At 55.5% G+C, this 14,155-nt stretch overlaps 1 protein-coding gene across 3 annotated transcripts in view; it reads left to right on the top strand.

The window, feature by feature from the left end:
• The window catches only part of CCDC12 (coiled-coil domain containing 12), a 42,278-nt gene extending 32,569 nt beyond the window's left edge, over positions 1–9,709 (top strand). For all 3 annotated transcript variants that reach the window (XM_075548978.1, XM_075548977.1, XM_075548979.1), the window contains 4 exons: positions 7,266–7,345; positions 8,280–8,341; positions 8,552–8,586; positions 9,322–9,709. In XM_075548978.1, coding sequence (XP_075405093.1) covers positions 7,266–7,345; positions 8,280–8,341; positions 8,552–8,586; positions 9,322–9,481 — 337 coding nt within the window. In that variant the 3' untranslated portion in view covers positions 9,482–9,709. The remainder of the gene's footprint in view (positions 1–7,265; positions 7,346–8,279; positions 8,342–8,551; positions 8,587–9,321) is intronic.
• The last annotated feature ends 4,446 nt before the right edge of the window (positions 9,710–14,155 follow it).

Here is a 14,155-nt window from a genome sequence, read left to right as displayed (position 1 = left end):
GCTTCAGGGGCTAGTGTCAGTCCAGGGATGAAAGGGTGCCCCAGGCAGGGTAACTGTCTCCGTGTCTCCAGCCTCAGTGAGCCCGGATTCTTGGTCCTTGGAAGTTATACCCACCTGGTTTGTCCTTTTCTCAGCATCCGTTGGTTGTGTCCCCGGTCAGTAATGGGAGCAGGGAGGCCAGTGTCCCACGGAGAGAGCCAGGTCACCCAGTGCTTGCTTCTCTGACTCCCGGGTTTCTTTCTTCCTCAGTTGCTCCAGGCGCGGGCGGACCAGTTGTATCGTGGACGGGCCCCTTCATTTTTAAGGTGAAAGCAAAGGGCATTGTGGGTGGAGTCAGAAAGTGTTACTGCGGGCATCCAGTTCACGTGCGCAGGGGTATTCCGAACAAAGCGGGTTCAAACCTGTCTCTGTGGTGAGCGTCTCGCCCTCTTTAACCAAACCAACCCACTGCTATGCAGGCCATGCCGACTTACAGTGACCCCGCAGGGCGGGCGGGAGAACGGGTCCTGTGCATTTCCAAGCCTTTGTGGGAGAAAGCCCTGCCGGCTGGCCACCTTAGGGAGTCCTGCATATAAATAAAGGTCCCATCCAAACAGTGGCTTCTGAGGGGAGCTGCCAGGCCAGTTTAATTCAGAGCAGCTCCCATGGTTCGGTAACTGATGTTGGGGGTTCTGAAGGGGTCCTCTGATTGTAGGGGAGCATATTACGAAGAATTTTAAGATAATCGAAAACTGCATTGGCGCAAACAGGGCAGGATCGTTGAACCGAGGAATTTTCTGTCTATTGTGGCTCATTCTTCCAGGGTTGCTTGTGAAAGGCTGTGAGCCATTCCTTGGGAACCCTTTCCCCCTGCAGTCCTGGGCTTGTCCCTTCAGACATCTTGTTCTCCACATAAAAAGCATCTAGAAAGGCCAGAACTGCTCTTTGATGTAGTGTCAATCAAAGACAGCATCCTCTTCAGGGAAGGGTAAGCGCCAAGGAAGCACCTACTTCAGAACGAGGCCAAGACATGATAATGGCTTCCCCTTGCGATGATGTTGTTTCATGAAGTTTTTAATACTTCTTGTTGCAGTACTTTTTGACCAACCATGGTATTTCTGAAGGATAGGCTCCTTAAAAACTTCATTTTTCTGGTTGTCAACCATCACATGCCCTAAAGGAAAGTGTTAAACTGCCACCAAACGGAAACAGCAGCCTGCTGCCCACCTGACTGTTTCCAGCCTCCAGCGGCCGCGTCTGTCAGAAAACGGTGCGTGTGGCTGCTGCCAGGTGTTCCACCTGCACGGTCCTGGGCGGTGTCCTCAACCGGTGTGGAGCCCACTCTCCAGGGCCCACTGGAGCAGTCCTGAGGTCTCCTTCCCACGGCTGCTACAGTCGATGCTGCTGGAAACATTGTATGTAGAATGTGGTTTTGCCTGTCTTTTTTGTTACTGTTTCCATGGAGGATTTTTCTCAGAGCTAGATGACTGGGCCAAAGGGTTAGAACGTTTTAATGGGTCTCTGTGGTCCCTAAGGGGACCTACGTGCGTGCGCTGGAGAGCCTGGGAGGTGGGGGGGACTTGTTCTTGGGAAGTAGGCCACGTTTGTGCCTACATGGTATCTCTTTCCAATGAAACCCTGTACGCAGCGTGTGAACCTGGGCAGCACCCTGTTGCCTTGCCAAAAAGTCCTCGCGGGTCACTTAGGAGTTGGCTGCCCCACATCCAGCTGCGTCCCTGCCCTCTTTGCATCCTGCACTGTCGTCACAAGTCAGAGAGCCCAGGCTGCGTTGTGAAACTGCCTCCCTCCACTGGCCTCTCCAAACCGAGCGTAGTCAGCCTCCCCTTCGCCCCGCAGCTTGTTTCTTTTGCCCACTTGGCTGGTCGTTTCTGGTTATACTGGCAGCTACCAAAACTGCAAATAGAAGCCAGCCCTTTCCCCTTGTGTTCAGTGATGGCATATGGTTCCTGTAGTGGCTACAGCTATGTGGGTGCGCACTTTCTAGGACTTTTTCAATTCCCCCCTAAATTACATTTATTTCCTTATTGTTGAGAATATATACGGCAAAACAGATATCCGTTCAACGGCTTCTGCACGTGCGAGTCAGAGGCATTGATGACCTTGGTCCAGTTGTGCACCCAGTCTCACCCTCATTAACATACACTCACTGCCCCTTTAACAGACACAGCAACCCTTCCTGCTGCTGCTGTCAGTTGGATCCCTTCTAGATGTGTCGTTAAAAAGCCAAATGCTCAAAGCAGACACTCTTTACTAATTACTCTAAATTTATTGTGCTGTTTGATTATAAGAAGACTTCAGGGGATGCATTTGGTTTAAGGATTGTGGTAGGGTCATAGCTTCGGGGGTTCAGCCAACCGCTAAGGCTCCAGAAAACCAGACTCACTGCCATTGGTCAGTCCTGACCCTCAGTGGCCCTGTAGGGAAGAAGAGAGCTGCCCCTTTGCGTTTCTGCGGCTGTAAGTCTTTACGGGAGCAGAAAACGTCATCTTTCTCTTAAAGAGCAGCTGATGGGTTTGAACTACTGACCCTGCAGTTATCAGCCCAACCTGTAGTCCACTGCACTGCCAGGGCTTCTAGAAAAGATCAAATCCATTCAAATCCGAAATTCGCTGCATTCCCGCTGGGCCCACACACACCCGGTGCACACCCTCCTTCGGCTCAGGATCCTGCTGTGCGATCGTCCACCAAAATATTCAGTAATGGTAGCTAGCACCACCCAGTTCTGGTCTTGTGAGAAAACGGCACCCCCCCCACCTCCCCCACCCCACCCCTGGAGAATCCAGCTCTGTGTCCACCCAGAACCGATTGCCCCAAGGCAGAGATCAGACGTGCGCCCCCATCTCATCTGCATTCCTCCAATAGCACTCTGCTTTCCTGCCGGTTCAGTAATCCGAGTTCACAGACAACACGCCTGACTCTGACAGTTTATTAGGAAGTGAACAGCTTGTCAGGAGCCAGGCTCATGGAACATGAAGGACAGTCCCTTAGCCTCTGCCTCCGTGGGCCAGGAAGGGGGCCTGCTGCACCGTTGCACAATCTTAGTCCTGGCTCAGCTCCGCGCCACTGCCTCACAGTCCTCCCGCCTTGCCCTCCGTTGCTGCTGTCATGTTAGGCAGGGATTTTGATTGATGGCGACTCTTCCTTGATGGTCCCAGGAATTCTCGCTGCCTATTTCTGGCGTACCTTGTTCACGTAAGCATTAATGATTAACCCCCTCTCTGAGTATTTCCCAAACCCTGTGTGCATGGTCTCACCCAGCCTTTCGGTGGGAGTTACAAGGACCTGGATACGAGGGCCAATCCAACTAATGTAACTTCACACGGGGCACCACATGTGAGAGGGCTCGTTCATGAAGGCACACATGAGCACACATTCCAGACCCTCCCTCTGGCTCTGACTCCCCTGTCTCTGCTGCCCCAGGTGACTAGAGACCAGTTGCTGGGCTTGGAGGGCCGCTTGCAAGATTGTAAGACACTCCCCCCCCCAACCCCCACTGCAAAATGAATCAGGAGGTGGAACAGAAGCACTAACCCCATTGTTAGGCTAATTAACTAGATGACCCAGGAAACCAGGACCCTACATTTCCAAACCAGAGACCCAAATCCCACGTTTGGGTAGAAAAGCAACCCCAACAGCTCCTCACAGGGTGTTACGGTAACTACAACCTGTTACGGTAACTACAGCTGTCGTGCAACTTTTGCCAATTCACCGTTTTGATCGACAGCACTTACTTATTGGGATATGGCCCATCCTTACTGGGTGCAGTTTCGTCATCACAGCTAGTCACCCTTTTTCCTCCTCCTGTGTGGGTGACCTCACTCACAGCAAACCACTAACCACCTTGGGTCGGCGGCCATGCCTCTTCTTGTTTGTTTGTGGACGGAGTCACATCCAGAATGTATCTTCTTGCGACTGGCTGCTTTTGCTCAGCCGGCGCTTCAGGTTGCATCCTCTTGTGGCGAGAAGCAGACTTGGTTGCCCACCGGCTGGCCGGTGCGCTCCCTTCTCTGTCGTGCACGTTTTGCTTTCCCACTCTTCTGTTGACAGACATTTGGGTTGTTCTCACCTTTTGGCTTTTTGAGTACAGAAGGGATTTGTGTTCCAATTCCGAAAGTCTTAAAAGGCACACAGGGGGAACTAATCTTTCCATCCATTCTCTCAGTTCCCAGCCATTGACCCTTTGCTGGTGACTACCAAGCGCAGGACTCAGTGCTTGCGTTTAGGCCTCGAGCAGGGGAGAACTGGGCTCTGGCCTGCCTCTCCTGCACATCTCTCTCCCGTTCCTTGGAAGGATGGGGATTGCCCTGCACTGGGTGTGGCCCCTTGCCCTTGCATTGTCTCGGGCATCAGAAGGGCCCTTGGAGTTAGGACCTGTCTTTTCCTCCCCTGATCCAGAAAGTTTCAGCCTCAGCTGTCAGTGAAAAACCAGTTACTTTGTGTAGTTTTAGAGTTTCCATTTGGTTACTTTCAGAGTTTCTAGTTCTTTGTTGAAATTCTCCATCTGCGGTCTGTTTCCTGAACTTCTATTAAGTGCAGTTATTTTGAATCCCACTTGGTATAAATAACGCCAGTATCTTCTGTGGGTGCATTTCTGTTTTTTATTCCTCGTGGCTGTCACTGAGGCTGGAGTTGGGTTGAAGAAACTGTAGGGCATTTAAGATTCTGGGCTGTTCCTTTTCCTCCCCGGAGAATTGACTCTGAATTCTGGCAGGCAGTGGGGTTGACGGTCCCCTGACCCACTCTTTGAGCACTGATGGGTGCCCTCCTGTTGTCGTGCCCAGTTATTATGGGCAGGCTGGTCAGCGAGTACTGCCACAATCCTGTTCAGTTCTGATGAAGAATGATCTGTTTGAGGGTCACCCCGACTCTTAGGATGAGGAGGGTCACAGCAGAAAACTTGGGGTTTGCTAGAACCCTGCTCTCTGGCTGTCCTAAATTGTAGTGTTCTCTCTCCGGCAAAACTGCCGGAAGCTCTGCCCAGCTTCTGGCTTTGCAGACAGACAGATAAGGCAGACAGCTGTCAGATGGCGGGCCCCCAGACTGCACTTCCCACCTCTGGGTGATCATAGCCCCTCAAATCTGGGTTGGGTTAGTGTCTAGCCACGGTCAACAATGCGTTTTGAAAAATGATCTATTAAGAACACGATAGGTAAGTGGCTGTTGGATAGGTAGAGATGGGTATGTGTGGTCGAGTTGTGTGCAGAGGGTGTTTAAATCTGGGGTCTGTGTTGGAAAGGCCAGGACCCAGTGTTCCAAGACCTCTCTCTCCTAAGGCCTCCCACTCTTTGATGGTGGGGAGCGGGGCGAGTAGGTGGGAGAAGCAGGTTAGCTGGGTGTTAAGTGAGGTGAAGTCCCAACATCAGAGGGCGCTTGTCCTAGCGTGGTGGAGCTGGACATGCCAAACAGAGCTTCCTTGATAACAGGTGTGGCTTGATCCCATGAGGCTGGGACCCGGGAGTTCCTGACTGTGGAGCGAGCGCAGGGCTGCAGGGAGCTGTGCCACCTGCCCGCCCTGCGCCCCCCTGCAGCGTCCTCCACATTGTAGCTGGTCTTCTGAACCCCCGGGGGCCAGAGGGAGCCTTTCCTGCCTGCCTGCCGCTGTGAGGTCCAGGTGTGGCCCCCCAGGACTCTCCTCTTCCCCTCAGTTTCTCACAGAAGCTCAGAGCTGGTTTCCTTCCTAATCCCTGCTGTCTTCTCCGCTTTCTCTTCCTCTCCTCCCCCCCGCCCCCTGCCCTGGTGTGGGTGAAAGTCAGTCCCTCAACCCGCCTTTGTTCCTGTGCCCTGGGTGTGACCTGACTCTCACTCACAGGCAGGTGGGGCTGCCCTTGGCATGGTGAGAGGGAAGGGGCCCTGTCCTTGTTCCTTGTGGGAAGCAAGTCCTGGCAGCGGAGGGTGGACTTCGCCCACACAGGAAATGCTGGGGCTACCCCAGGCACTGTGGGTCTAGACCCCAGGACCCCTGCAGGAGGGGACAAGAGGGGATGTGAAGTTTAGTCTGCGGGTGGAACGAGTGAACGGGAAAGCCCTGTGTTCCGAGCTGTCACTTGCTGCTGCGTGGCCTGCAGCTGTTGCCTCACCTGTGAAATCAGGTGCCTTCTGGGGGGATTTTGCCCAGAGCCGAGGGCAGAAGGGGGTGGGCTGCAGAGCCTCTCCTGTGGAAGGCCTCCATGCTCTGGAGGAAAACATTGCTTGCCCTGGAGGGCTGAGACCTTTTGAGGGGCTGGTGTCCCTTGAAAGGGCCTCAAAAGGAAATAGGGCAGGAGGGACCCATGTCCCACCCTTAGGTAGTTGACACTTGCGTAGTTGGGGCAGCTGAGGCCTGGTGTCCCGTCCCCTACGAGCTTCCTTCCTAACTGGGGGCCAGGCTGTGTGATGGGTGCTGGGCTGCCCGACCCCCTGCCCAGCCCATGTGGACTCACAGCGCCTGACGGGCAGAGGGGCAGGACTGGGGCCGCGAGTGTCCAAGACCATCGCTCCATTTTCTCCCATGAGCACCTGGTGGTTTCGAACTGCTGAAGAGGGGAACATAGGCACATGGCTGCTGGCCCTGGTCCCCAGTACAGTGTGACTTGCATGATTCTGGCCATCCTGGCTCTTCTCTCTGCAGGAAGGTCTGGGGCTCCGCCCAGGTAGCATTTTAAGGACTCCTCGCTGGGGCTAGCTGCGCCATTCTCACATGTCCGGGTGGCCCGAGACCCTCAGGCTTGTTCTCACAGCCTCACCCCCAGAGCCCTGTGGGGACACCCCTGGTTTGCTTTGTGCCTTGATCCTGCCCTCCTGTCTGGTGTGTTGAAGACTCCCACATCCCCCCAAGCTCTAGGCAGCTGTGCCCCCATGCGCCCTAGGCCCTGGGTACTCTGCATGCCTTGCCTTCCTGTCAGCCTCTCATACCACCTCCCACCCCTGACTCAGCACTCCCTGACTTTGCCCCCATATTGGTGGGGAGGGTTGCCCCATTAGTGTCCTCAGGGCACAGAGGCCTGGGGAGGAGGTTGGGCTTGGGGACCTGGGCCCAGATCACTGACTTTCTCTTTGAGGATTGGCTTGGAGTCGGCCCTGCCTCTCCTGCAATGTGCACCAACTGAGTGCCCAGTGGAGGTGATGGCGGGGAGAACCACCGCCCCAGCTGCTCCTGGACGAAGTGGGGCTTCTCTGCCCAGGCTGCCCCTTCACCAGGCCATCTGCAGAGGCAGCTGTGTGGGTTGTCACACTTAGACTTGCAGGTCCTTTGAGACGTCATCTCTGTGTGTTCTCTGCCCACGCAGGGAACTCAGGCTTCGGAACTATGTCCCCGAGGATGAGGACCTGAAGAGGAGGCGGGTGCCCCCGGCCAAGCCAGTTGCAGGTAGGTACACACACTGCCTTGGGTCCACCCCGGCCGGGATGGGGGAGGGTGGGGCTCTCGGAGAATAACCAAGAGTACCAGGAATGGAGGGTGGGCCTCCAGAAACGCGCCATCCCCAACTCATGAGTTTAAGGCTTCCCAGGGACCCCTCAGGGCCCCTCCAGGCTGGGTCGGGTGAGACCCTGACAGGGCCACCCCTCGAGACGGTGCCAGCATTTCCACCAGAGATGCCAGCAAGCTGCTTCCTCACACAGCTCCCAGCCCCAGAGGGACTCTCGGATTTTAGTCTTGGCTTTTGTTATTGATTACATGTACAAGTAAACACATTTACTTTGTGTGTGTGTTTTTTCCCCATTTGGCTACATCCCAGTCTGTTGCTCCCCTCCTCCTCCTCCTCCTGCCACGCCCCCAAGACTCAAGCTCTTCCCAGGGTTGAGGAACTGGCCTCACACCTGGGGTCTTTCACACCTGTGGCTGCAGGGAGGTGAAGCAGGGCTCGACTGAGGAAGGGTCTGGGAGAGCCCAGGTCTGCTGCCTGTGCTGGTGACTGGGGTGCAGCAGAGGGGTGTCTAGGGTGCACATTCTTAAGAGGGCATGCGAAGAAAAGCCACTTTGGGCCAGGGCCAGCCCAGCCCAGCCCTGAGGATCCCCTCAGAGCCCAGGAACCTTGGGGGGTGGTAGGAAAGCCAGTCCCCTCTGAATGTAGTCCAGCCACCCTCTCCTGTTACAGTGGGGGAGAAGAAAGGAGCTCCAGCTGGGTGCCCCCTGCCATCGCTGTCTTCCCCCAAAGGGATTCCCTTTCTCTGGGAAACCCAGGCCCCCTCCTGTGCAGGGGCTTCTCCCAGAGCTGGCTGGGAGCTGGGGTAGAGGTGGGCATGGTGGCTGTGGAATGTGCGCCTCCTTGAGGCCTCCCGTGTTGTCTTGCCCCCTCTAGTGGAGGAGAAGGTGAAGGAGCAGCTGGAAGCCGCCAAGCCTGAGCCAGTCATTGAGGAAGTGGTAAGTGGGGGCTGAGGCCCTCCCCCTCCCACGCCACGGGCCTTCCTCATCTCCTTCCTCCTCTCCACCCCTTTCCCACCTCCCTACTTCCTCTGCTTCTTCTCCTTCCTCCTCCCCGCCTCTTTCTCTCACCCTGGCCCCTGGCTTCCCAGGCCCCCTGGGGCCGGGCCAGGCCCCTTGGACCCTGATGTGTGTCTCCTCCCTCCCCAGGACCTGGCCAATCTCGCCCCCCGGAAGCCTGATTGGTGAGTATTGCCCATGCAGGGCTTATGCAGACTGACGGGGGCTTCTGGGCCTCAGGCCGGGCCTTCCCCCCCTCCCTCAGGGAGGCAGGTAGTGCAGGCGGACAGCTGCACAGGACAATTCCTGTCTGCAATAGTGCAGGGAAGGGCCCGACTGCAGTGCTGAGAGGGCAGTGAGCACCGAGGGCTGAGAGCCAGGAGGCGTGGGAAGGGCTTCAAGCCGAGGGACAGCGCTTTGCACGGGCAGGGCTGAAACTTTGCTCTCGGTGAAATGTAGACATGCGTCCTTGTCCTAGTTCTGCCCGTTCCTCCCCCTCCCCTGCCCAACCCCCCTCCAACTGAGCTGAGAAAGAGGGTGAGGTCATTTTCTTTCCTAAAGGCTGGAGCTAGCTAGGGGTGATTCCTTGGCCCTGCAGCGTGGGTCAAGCACAGCACCAGCAGGGGGCACTGTGCGGGGATGAGCAAAAGCACAGGTGTGTGCCCAACACTATCCAGAGCCAGGGGACAGGCCCAGTGCAGGAGCAGCAGGGCTCCGGGGGCCAGGCAAGGACGCTGTGCACCTTCCATGCCGGGGCTCAGTCCCTGTGTTGAGTGAGGGCAGGGGTTGGCTAATGGTGGCTTCTGGAGGGGACAGACCAGGAGGAGGAGTACCTTGGCCCTTTCCCCGGGGCAGCCCCCTCAGGCACCCACACCCGGGCCAGCCCTCAGCCCCTGCTTCCCCGCTCCTGCCTGTTCCAGGGACCTCAAGAGAGATGTGGCCAAGAAGCTGGAGAAGCTGGAGAAGCGGACGCAGAGGGCCATCGCCGAGCTGATCCGGGAGAGACTGAAGGGCCAGGAGGACAGCCTGGCCTCTGCAGTGGGTGCCACCACGGAGCAGGAGGCCTGCGACTCGGACTGAGGCGTGCCTGCCCTGTGGGCGAGTGGTCGTGGCGGGTGGGACTGGACTTGCTTTGACTCTCTGCCTTACTCAGTCTGGGCTGAGGTCGGCCCCGTCTCCTGCACGGCCCTGCCACTCTGAGCAGGCCAGAGCCAGGAGAGACGTTGGGGCCACCTGTGTAGATACATCTGCATGTATTTTTATTTTATTTTTTTACTCTCTAGAAATAAAGACAAGGGAACTGCTCTATGAGCAGAATCTTGTCAAGTTTCTCTTGGGCCCTGGGTACTGCTGGGGTTTGAGTCCCAAGACCTGGCTGAGTCAGCCCTGTGTTGGGCTGGGCCTGTGGAGGCTGGAGGAGTGGGGAGGCCCTAGGCAGGCCTCTGGGTCCAGTAGGCCCCAGGCCTTGCCCTGCAGTGGTCTGTGGGACAGCCTGGGGCGGTCCCCTGACTGGCCTGTGGAGGGCTGCTCTGTGCCTTGTCGAGCATTCTGGTACAGCTGAGGTGTGGTCTGGGTTCCAGATGTGTCTTGGATCCTGGGCCTATGGGTTCTGACTTGAGACCCAGTAGCCACCTATGGAGCTGACTGCTGGGCGACTGGCGGGTACCATCCTCGCTGACCCCACGTGCACGTGGCCAGTAGGAGGTGCATCTCCTCTAGGACTGTCAAGGTTTCCCCTGAAGCTTCCTGCTCTGTGTCTCTACCCCACCCCCGAGCCTTTTTAGAAGCAAAGCCTCTGTGTGAAATGACTGAGAAGGGTGTGTGCTTCACCCCATTTCCATCGTCCCCACCATCGGTTCATGCCCAGCTTGGACAGAAACGTGTGGTGTCCAGAAAGTCTTCAGGCACAAAAATTGGACATCCAGCCCAGTGAGGCCAGCAATGAAGTGGTCATTGGGGGAGGGCAGGGACTGGAGCAGAGGCAGGGCTGGAATGCTCTTCCCAAGTCACCCTGTGGCTCTTCCTTTGGAGCTGTGCTCTAGGTGCAGGTGGGCCGGCTCCCAGGGACAGTGCTGAGGACTGCAGCCAGGGAGGGGAGGGAGTGCATGCACTCTCATGGTCGGTCAGTGCAAGGCCTGAATTGTACAGCTCCTCCAAGGATGGCTTTCCTGTGTCGTCGACAAGGAGCAGAAGCTTGTCTGTGAGCCAGAGCTCAGGTGGTGTGTGGCCAGCAGCCCAGCAAGGAATAGGACCAGACATGCTCACGGATGCCAGGGCTGGAGCAACACGCCCGCTGGCTCACGACTGGGGTCTGCCCCTGAGAAGCCCCTTGGAACAGGTGCTGGTCTACGTGAAGGAAGAACCCAGGCACCTCTGACTGACAGCTTGTCTCCCACTTGGCATTAGGTGGCGAAGTGAAATTTCTCAATGTGGGTCTTCTCTCTCTGCCTCTCTAAGTGCCACTGAATGACTGGGGGCACTGTGCGAGCAGGATATGTGGAAGACTCATCGAGGGCGTGGCTTGGGTTTCCACTCTTCCTGTGTAGCAGAGCGCCAGCTCTGGAGCAGGAGTGCAGAGAATTCCTAGCACCATCAAGAAGGAAGGGCCGCTGGCTGAGCGTGTTGGAGGGCCCTGCCTGAAGTGCCAGCAGCAGACACCATGACACCCAAGGCCAGAGGCTGAGGCAAGGCTACCCTGAGCAGAGCAGAGGAGCATTTCGGAGACTGTGAGATTGTGGGGCTGGATTCTAGGCCCATAGAGGCAGTGGTCAAGGGACTGCTTGGCTTGAGAGGCTGGGGACCCAGAGACAGGCTTGATTGCTGGCTGAGGAGAAGGGCAGCTATGGGCCAGTGACTGTCACTTTTAATATTTTCTGGTTCTGACTTGTGACCTGCTGGGTTAGTCCGGGTAGACTAGAGAAACAAATCCAGAGACTCTTATGAGTGTAGGAAAGAACTTTTTATCAAGAGCAATTGTATATCGAGAAAACATCCCAGCCCAGTCCAGATCCAGTCCATAAATCCCTCTTCAGACTCACACAGCACGTGCAATGACGCTGAATGCAGGAAGATCACAGGCCAGTGGGTGAAAAGTCCTGTGGATCCAGTGGCAGTGGAAGCCTGTCAGCTCGGGCTGCCATCAGTGTGGCTCCATGTGGCTTGTCAACAGGAATGTCGAAGCAGAGAAGTTCCCAGAATCCTCATGAGAAGGCCACGTCCACAAGGAGGGATCATCAGTCTGTGCCTTGAGTGACAGGCTCGACTCCACCCCTTCTTTTATCAAGTTGACATGAAATTGTGCAGCTACCACACCTGTTGGCTTCCGTAACACGCTCTCTGAAGGGCGAGTAGAGTGAGTATGTCTGAATTCAGAGTGGCCACTGCGGCAGGCTCTCCCGCCCAGCAGAGAAATAGAGGGTTGTGGGAGGAAGCAGGGAGGCCAGTGCATTTGGCCTCGGCCTGGTGCCCCATGGATCCTTCTCCAGTGGCTGCAGGAGGTCCATCAGATGAGGCCACTGCCGTTCCACACCCCCCTTCCCCCCACACACACACCAGTTCTGGGACTCCTAGCAAAACCAGATCCCCCACCCCACCCCTCAGGGCAGGGCTGGCCCTTGGGGTCTAGACTAGAAATCAGTGTTTCTAAGAGTGGATGGTACTGTCTCCTGCAACTGCAGGGGGGCGAGGGGCTATAAAAGCCGATGCCTACACTTTATCCTGGATCGTGGCCTCTAGCGCAAACAGTTTTCACTGCCAGCGGGAATACTGCGCTATTTATTTATATCGATTCCTAAAATGGGGAAGTCAGCCAAATCCGTTTGGGTACCTGTGCTGTCTGTCTTCCCAGCGGCAGAGAGTCTTCTCTCCCTCCTGCAGACCGCCTGGTGGGGGTGAGCGCCCAGAGCCGACTCGGTGGTGCTCAGCCTAACACAACCCATGAATGCGCCACCAGGGCTCCCGAGTTCCAGGACCAGAGCGGGCTTCTCCCTCAGGATGAGATCCCAGTGAGCCACGGTGGTTGACATTTGCACAGGGCCCAATTTATATAGAGAGAGATGACAAAACCCACCACAGGTGATGTGTGTGAGGGTTCTCTAGAGAGAAGACCAGATTGCTGATAATTTTATATCTATATTTATATAGATATATCCCACAAGAAATGAACTGTTAAATTATAAAGCAGTACAAATGGCTCAGTGCAACTTACTGCCCTGAGAGAGTTGTGAGACACTGGCAGTCCTTCAAGTCTTGAGGGCCGCCAGGTAGTCCTCTGTAGAGAAAGAGATCTCGGCTATCCCAGCACAGGCAGCAAACAGCAAGACTGTTAGTCCCCAACTCCAGAGATGTACATTCCAATGCTCTGGTGAGGCAGGTCTTAAAGGGACCTCAAATTACAGCGACACCGTCCATAGGTTAGGTGTCCCACCGATGGTGTAGCTTGCAAATTGAGGCACAGAACAAGCAAGGCAGCCGCACACTGAGGCTCACGGCGGAGCCATTCATCTCCACCCTTCAATCAATCCCACATGTGTTTATCGGCCAGGCTGGCCCAATAAACTATCTCATGATGGTTCTCAAACAAATGTACAGCACACGCAGGAAAATAAATGCCTTAAAAAAAAGTCTATCATCTCAACAAGTAGAGGGATTTATGCCCAAGGAAACTGAAATAGTAACAGCGGGGAAGACCTGTCCCTGACTGTTTTACCATCGGAGAGAGAAAAGTTCCATGAACAGGAACTAGACAGAAGAAAGAACTAACTGGAGCCCTAGAGGTGAAGAATAGGATCGTTAAAACTCTTTCAAAGCGTTAAGTCATGATTCAACCCAAAAAGGAATGAATAGGGGAGACATTGAAGTGGAAGAGGCAGGCCATCCAGAAGGAGCCAGAGGAGGTGGGGGCCTGGAGCGGGTTCATTGAGCTCGAAGTTCCGGGGAAAGAAACTGGAGAGGGAAGGTCCTTGAAAGTCCTAAGTACTGATGTTCACTGGCAACAGGGTTAAATAGGGGCTTGATCTGACCGGTCCTTCGCAAACAGCGAAATATATGACAAGAACTTTATGCAGCAATGAGCTGGCAAGTTAAAGGGGGGTGGAATTGAAGACCAGGCCTTTACCATGAGGGTAAATTTGAGCATTGGATTTGGAGGTCTTCATGACTGGAGGCAAGACAATACTAGACTTAGGTAAAGTGAAGGCCTAAGATCCCTAGAGAGCTGGGGTCCCCAAGGGGCTGCATCCCCTGTGAACTCATCACACACCAACTCTCCTGGCACCCCAGTCTCCCTCGAGGTACTCAGGAGCCAGCCCACCTGTGTATTTGGCACAAAGAGAGCCCAGGTGAGGAGACACCTGATAAGAAGCAAATGCCAGCCCTCCTTGGTGGAGCCTTCCATTCAGCTGGACCCTCAAAGATTTCTCACTGATAACAGTTGCAAGAGAAATGAGCAGCTTCCAGAAACGCCACCAGCTGCACAAAGTACCGGAGCAACAGGAGCAAAGGACACGCCGGCCAGCAGATGGAGCGAACCCCAGGCAGAGGCGGAGCGGGCGGAGGCTCGCAGGCAGCGCCGTGATGGGAAACCCGTGCTTGGAGGCTCGGAGTTTGGTAGGTATTTTTATTTTTTGACTTCGCGGGACGGCACTTGTGTTTGGGGCACTTTTTTGTGTTCATGAAAAGCTTCCTGAACAAGCTTTCTTTAGAAACCCTGACTAGCAAGCAAGCGCATTTACTAGGCTGTCTCTGGGTCTGAAA

This window comes from Tenrec ecaudatus, chromosome 4, assembly GCF_050624435.1.
Source record: "Tenrec ecaudatus isolate mTenEca1 chromosome 4, mTenEca1.hap1, whole genome shotgun sequence".
Lineage (NCBI taxonomy): Eukaryota > Metazoa > Chordata > Mammalia > Afrosoricida > Tenrecidae > Tenrec > Tenrec ecaudatus.
The sequence above is the reverse complement of the archived record's forward strand: the minus strand, read 5'-3'. Positions and strand labels throughout refer to the sequence as shown.